Source organism: Ananas comosus, linkage group 9 (genome assembly GCF_001540865.1).
Source record: "Ananas comosus cultivar F153 linkage group 9, ASM154086v1, whole genome shotgun sequence".
NCBI lineage: Eukaryota > Viridiplantae > Streptophyta > Magnoliopsida > Poales > Bromeliaceae > Ananas > Ananas comosus.
The window spans coordinates 1,601,330-1,607,992 of NC_033629.1; the positions used below are offsets into that span (position 1 = coordinate 1,601,330).

The following is a 6,663-nucleotide window of genomic DNA, read 5'->3' on the forward strand; positions in this document are numbered from 1 at the left end:
ATAAACACTATATACTCACAAATTTTTCATCATCGGATAAAAAAATCTCATTGAATAGTATAATCTAACGGATAAAAATATTTAAAAAAATAGATCTAACGGTCGAAAGCTCATAAGTATAAAAAAATTTATACTAGTAAGAGTACAGTAGCCAGACTATATATATATTTTTTAAAAACAGCAACTATGTCTAAAGGACTCGTAACTTTTTCGTTCCAAAAGTAGAGTTTGTGCCAAAATGAACTTATTCATAGCACTGAGAAGCTCGTCTACAGTAGCATCGCTAAACCACTCCTGCCTCTAATAAGATGCACAAGAGAGAGTCAAATCTCCCAAGACAGAAAAGCCATTTCATATGCATTCTCTCCCACAGGTTAGTAGATTTTCTTTCAAAGATGCAAGAGAATATGAACATATGAGACGCGTCGGAGACTCATGAGGCCAAAATATCAAAATAAACATTAGCACTCTTAATACATGCTCGAAGGCGAAAATGAACTTCAAGGAGATGATCCCAGAGAAATTGAAACAAATTACGTTCCCAATAAGAGTGACATTCTGGCCATATTTTTTATGCATAAAATCACAATTAACACCATTAAATTCAAAGTTGATTACTAGAACACAACATCAGCGCGAAGAGAGATACAGATAAGCTAAAAACAGATGGGCAGTTGAAGAGAACATACCAAACCTACTTTAGGCGAATTCGACAGCTTAAGATTGCATGTCAAAACTAGTTGGTTCACCATCTCTGAGACTTCGAATACCACAATAAAATTTTCACTGATGCTAATCCCAATATCCAGTTGATTCATAACTGTTCTGAAACAACAACAGAGTATAACAACAAGAACTTTACGCTACGCAGAAAATTCTATGATAAGATATACACAAAAATCATCACCAAATGTAACCATTATGCAGCTTAAAACAATTATTCACAATGAATTCACAAGAGCAAGATAAGGAAAGATAAAAAAGGCAAAACAAAAAAAAGGAAACAAAAAATTGTCAACTGACCAGCCATAACAAGAGCAAAATATTATCATTTGACCGGTAGAAAACTTGAGTATATAAGTAAATAGATAAACCATTTCGAGTAGCCAGATTCTTACAATACAATAATATTATGTTAAGAAGTAACAACAGAAACAGTAATTTCCATAGCAACGAGCAATACCCTCGAGCAATACCCTGGTCTATATTTTCGATATAGAGGCTCCAATGCACCAAAACTTAACCAAAAAGATGATGGAAGCTTCGAAAATTCGAAATATTATTTCCTTATAGTGTAGTAAGAAAGAATCTGAAGCTCACGCATCCCCCTGTTAGAGTCATGTGCATTTGAGTTTTCTGTTTGGTGAATAAAGGGTGACGAAATATTCTTTTGTCGACAAAGCTCGAAAGGATCTATTTATATTTTCTAGTTAAGCCTTCCTGCAAGATGAAAATATCCAGTACCTGTTACATAAGAAAGCCTCCTTATGAAACCTACAGCCGGTAAAAAATAAGTTAACACTAACTAACAAGGTCGAGAATCAAGCGAACAATTAAATTAGACAATATTGAGTTGCATCATGAAGGAAATTGATTAACTTTGTTTGATTTAAGTATGAGACAAACCTAAAACGAGCTCATTGACGATCCACTCAACCAGCCATCATCTCTGTCGTCCTTCTGAGAATCAGTGCCGAATTTGCCAGAGCCAAACCCACCAGAGCTGCCAGACTGACTGGGGCTAGGTTTCCTGAAACCGCTAGGACTGCCGAAGCCCGACTTTCCAAAACCACCCGAACGCGCTGAGCCTGACTCACCAAAGCTACCGAACCGCCCTGAACCTGAGTCACCAAACCCACCCGAACGGCTGGAATCAGAGGCACCAAAACCGCCAGAACCAGAACGGCCAAAACCAGACCCACCAAATCCACCAGATGAACCTGAACTGGACCTTCCAAAGCCACTGAATCCACTACCAAAACGGCCTGAACCAGAATCGCCACCATAGCCACCAGAGCGACCAGATGGTCTATCAAACCCACCAGGATCGCCAAAGTTGCGAGACCTCCCATAGTTAGAGCCACCATAACTGCCACGGCCAAAATTTGAGCCGCCCCGACCACCGGGCATATCATCAAACATATCTTGAGGCCCACCCTCGACTTCAATCCTTGGAAGCTATAAGGCATTAAAAAAGGGTTAGCCAGCATTCATGTACTAGCTAATTGCAAGGCCAGGAGATTAGCAATGTAGCACCAGGATAAAAAATCAGAAACAAAAAAAACAACATAAAGAACACAAAAGGACTTGAATAGTATTTTGTTAAAAAGCCATTAGAACTGTAAAACAAATGTGTGCCCCCCCCCCCATAGCTAGCCCACACTTCACTGAGCAAAACAAATTGGACCCAAGAAAACATTTGGAAAATATAACCAAGAAAAGCTTCCTTCGGTGCTCTTTCTATGGGATAGTTACCAGTCTACAACACTGCCACTTGCAGAAGAGAATAACACATATTTCTTGAAATATGATCAAAGAAAAACGATCACATAATGGATGAGTGAGAAAATCATCATACCTCAGTAAACTTGCATCCAACATCTTGCTCAATAACCCTAACGGCTCTAGTTTGTTCACGAGTATAAATCAGAATTGCACTACCTTTCTTTCCTGCTCGCCCAGTTCGGCCAGACCTGTGAACGAATAGCTCTGATGTGTTTGGTAATTCATAATGAATCACCTAGAAAATAAAAGAAACGCAAGTCAGACAATTTTTTCGGTCAAACTATTCTTCTCCGACTTAGCTATCATGTTTCACAAATAGAGGTCCATATACTAAGCAATACAAAATGTCAAAGCGATTGCATCACTGAAGCCAATGAATATGCTCTCATTCCTTGATTGATTATGCAACTGAAAGGTACACTCATTTTCCTAACAATTTTCAAATTTTCATTTTATAAGCACAACCAATGGAGTAAAATGTCTTGTGTTGTGTCCAATAAAAATCCGATTAGCAATCTTAGTCAATAATCAGATCTTTGGGTCAAAATTCTTTATCAAATTTGACGTAACTCGACATTTTTGCAATTCAATCGATTGGGAAGTCTTAGAAACTGGGATTTCTTAACTCTTCAAAATAAGGTGCTCCATAAAAAGTTCAGGAAAAAAAAACCCTTAAGGGTAAATAGACAAGGAATCAGTGACAACAAATCATAAAAATAGTGATGCTAACCTATCATATGAATAGCAAGCATAACAACTCACCAGATCTACATTAGGTATGTCTAGTCCACGGGCAGCAACATCAGTAGCTATCAAAATATTAAAACGGCCATCTCGAAAGCCGGCAAGTGTTCTTTCCCTCTGATTCTGTGAAATATCCCCATGAAGAGCATGACATGCAAGACTACGACCCATAGCATAAGCTAGTCGATCTGCATCACGCTTAGTTTGGGTAAACACAATGCATTTGCCACCTTTAGCATGCTCCTGTTAACAAAAAGAAGAAAAATAGAAAAAGTGGATAGGTTATAAGCCGCATATAGCATTGCTGGGCATATAAACTTAAAGAAGAGATTTGAAGAAGAAAAGAGAGCATGCTTAATACTCACTCTTATCAATGGCCCAAGAATCGATGGTTTCCCATAGTTGTCTGAAGCAACAGAATAAAGCGAAATTCCTTCTGCTAGCTTCTGGTCAGAATCACCGACCTGAAATAAAATTTCTCACTCCATCAATAAATATAAAGGATTTCTATAGAACAATAAAACTGTCAAATATTACTTTCAAAATGAGAACGTCATGCAAATTGACTGCTGACAAAAGAGTGAGAACAAAGACTCACAAGGTCGATGGTAACTGGATCTTTCAAGTATTTCTGAGTGAGTTTTCTTATCCAACTTGGCATTGTTGCAGAGAACATCATGCTTTGACGGTTCGCTGGCAACCGTTCGAGAATTTTCTCAACATCTTCGTCAAACCCCACCGCTAGCATTTGATCTGCCTCATCAAGAACAACAAACTGGATCTCTGACAAATTTAAAGAGCCTCTCTGCATCAGATCAATAATTCGACCAGGAGTTCCAACAACAGCATCAACACCATAATCAAGAGTTCTCATTTGTTGGCTAATGGGAACACCTCCATAAACACAAATTGTGTCCAAGGAAGAAGATTCTCTGAATTCCTTCTCCACTTGGCGAGCAAGTTCTCTAGTTGGAGCCAAAACTATAGCTAGAGGATTTCTACCACGACTGCAGGCGTCAAGGAAAATTAAATTAGTATGATATGGGTATCTACCTGATAAAAGATAAAACAGTCATAATATGTCACAAGTACAAGGGCAGAGAACATTAATAATACCACACAATTACATATGAGAAAATACTATACTAACCCATGCTTCTCATTAAAGCGAATTATTTTGTCCATAATGGGAATACCAAAAGCCAGAGTCTTCCCTGTTCCTGTTCTGGCACGGCCAATCATGTCCTTTCCTTGCATTGCAGGTTCAAGAACAGCCCTCTACACAATAAAATAAGAGTAAAACTCTTTTAACATGTTCGCTAGTGTTGGAATACATCCATTTCATGCATAAAACTGACAAGTAACTGCCTTCACTAGTGACAAAAACCTGCTAATCTAAGTAGTGCATTCCACATACAGAATTCTTAGGCCAGAAAGCATCTTTGTTTCATACCTTAATATCAATCTGAAATTACAGGTATAACTAACAAAAATCACGGCAAAGAGAAATGATTCCACAAGGCCGGTGACCACTCGCTCATGTGAACAAACAAACCAAACTCGACATAGAACTTTCTAGTCAATAGATTTTCTTGGTGCATAGTTGGATTTCCGTAGTTTATTCAATCATAAAAAGAACAAGTGGCATTGTCGCAGGCTAATAATTAGAGCATCCTGCAACGTAAAACCAAACAATAGTTTTGAATTCGCTCTCTGCTATGCAGAAACATTAGGATACCTCAGGATAAAAGGTCCCTGCACTAATAAGGGCTTCAAACAATACTAACACAATAATACCTTAGAGAAAGGTGAATCAATTCGTGTGACTCGCAGTAGAGATTACATTAGACCCTATACTATTACCTAATAGAACACAACGGTCCTTCCTGAGTAAATCGTATGTGCCACTGAGATAAACTTAAATGCCAAATCCTAAAGTAATCAAGCATCCCGATGCAACAAGAGAGTGGAAAATAGAAGCAAGAAGAATCAAATCATGGTACTAAATCGTTCAAAGCTACATCTCCAGTGAAAGAAGTGATACCTGAATAGGGAAAAGCTTCGTGATCCCCTTCTTCGCGAGGTGAGAGATGATCTCTTTCGAGATCCCCAATTTGGCGATCTCCAACCCCTCGTCCCCACTCTTCGAGCTCCCCTTCTCCTCGTCGTAGAACTCATCGACCGCAAACTCCGCGCGAGCGGCGTCGGTGGACCTAAACCCTAGCGGCCCCGAGGAGACATGGAACTCCCTCCGGAAAAAACCACCACCGCCTCCAAGTCCGACCTTTTCCGCCATGGCCGACCGATCAAAGGTCCTGGAAACGCCATATGCATCGGATAAGGATTTGCTCGGAATCGACGGTGAGATCCGGAGCGCTTCCGACGAGAGAAGCGCGGCGAGGGCTCGCCTCGACGCCGAGGAGGCGACCGAAGCGGATCTACGGAACAAAGAGTTCATCCTGGGGGGGTCAAAATCCCAAGAGGAGAAGAGGTTTGGGAGATATGTTGTAAAAACCTAGAGAACGGCTAGGGTTTTAAGGGGTGCGGGAGAAAGAGGAAGGCGACGAGAGAGGGTTAAACATAAAACCTCGCGAAAGGGTTTTCGACGGGGAAGAAGATATTTATGCGTTGAATACGGCGGATCCGGTGTAACGGTTGTGTATCACCTTCTCTGCTTCTGTGGACCCCACATTTCTGGGCCCCACTTGTCAGTTAACAATAAGGTGACATGTAACCGCTACATCGGAAGCTTTCTAATGAAGGTTACTCGAAGTTGCAAGCAAACCTGTGAAACCGTCCGATTGTAGAATGCTGATGATCGTGACCGTCGATTCTGAAGATTTTCAGTGTAACCTTGATATGTCAGTGAAAATCACCCTTGAAAATGGTCCACGGAGGCTTTGTTTGGGATTTGCTCTAATAGATGGAAAAGGAGGCTGGTTCATAGACCACGGTCCACGCAACAATCTCTCGTTCTCCGCAGTAGTGTTCAGGCTCTCCGAACGTCCACGTAAGCCGCAAATGTCCACCGCACGAAACGCGTCTCCGTCGTATATAAGGAAAGACAAGTTTTCAAGTTGCTCCCTCTTACGTTTTTTATTTAATTTGTGTTTCTTCTATATGTTATTTGTTTAATTTAACTCCTTCTAAGTAATTTTCATGTTTTTTAAGAATCAAAATAAATAGTAATGAGAGAGATACATGTATTAAAAATTACTTTAGTCAAAAAAATTATGTATATTTCTTGTAGGCATTTGGTCTTAACATAATTTTTAAAATTATTAATAAAAGAATCTAAATAAAAAAATATTCAGGCGATAGTTTCCAAAATGGTTAAAGTTCAGGGTGGTGTCTATACATTTAAACCTTCTATAAAAGCTCACCGTAACACTCGCTTCCCACTCATTGGGCCGT

The 6,663-nt window shown here is 39.7% G+C and overlaps 1 protein-coding gene across 4 annotated transcripts; it reads right to left on the reverse strand.

The window, feature by feature from the left end:
• Window positions 518-5,852, reverse strand: LOC109715321 (DEAD-box ATP-dependent RNA helicase 53-like). 4 transcript variants are annotated; one of them, XM_020240270.1, is made up of 8 exons: window positions 5,294-5,852; window positions 4,400-4,527; window positions 3,848-4,256; window positions 3,615-3,713; window positions 3,268-3,492; window positions 2,579-2,740; window positions 1,627-2,178; window positions 518-820 (listed from the first exon to the last, which is right to left on the reverse strand). In XM_020240270.1, exons 1-7 carry the CDS (start codon window positions 5,705-5,707, stop codon window positions 1,627-1,629), a joined length of 1,989 nt encoding a protein of 662 aa, XP_020095859.1. In that variant the 5' UTR covers window positions 5,708-5,852; the 3' UTR covers window positions 518-820. The 4 variants fall into 4 exon arrangements, with proteins under 4 accessions (XP_020095859.1, XP_020095858.1, XP_020095856.1 ...); XM_020240269.1 differs by lacking the exon at window positions 518-820 and adding an exon at window positions 1,020-1,440; XM_020240267.1 differs by lacking the exon at window positions 518-820 and adding an exon at window positions 1,020-1,464.

Coding starts and splice junctions, on each gene's coding strand:
- LOC109715321 (XM_020240270.1), bottom strand. CDS start 5,707: ATGAACTCTTTGTTCCGTAGATCCGCTTCGGTCGCCTCCTCGGCGTCG. Junction 4,257..4,399: donor CGCTTTAATGAGAAGCATGG/GTTAGTATAGTA, acceptor TGACGCCTGCAG/TCGTGGTAGAAATCCTCTAG. Junction 3,493..3,614: donor TTCTTGGGCCATTGATAAGA/GTGAGTATTAAG, acceptor TTTTGTTAACAG/GAGCATGCTAAAGGTGGCAA.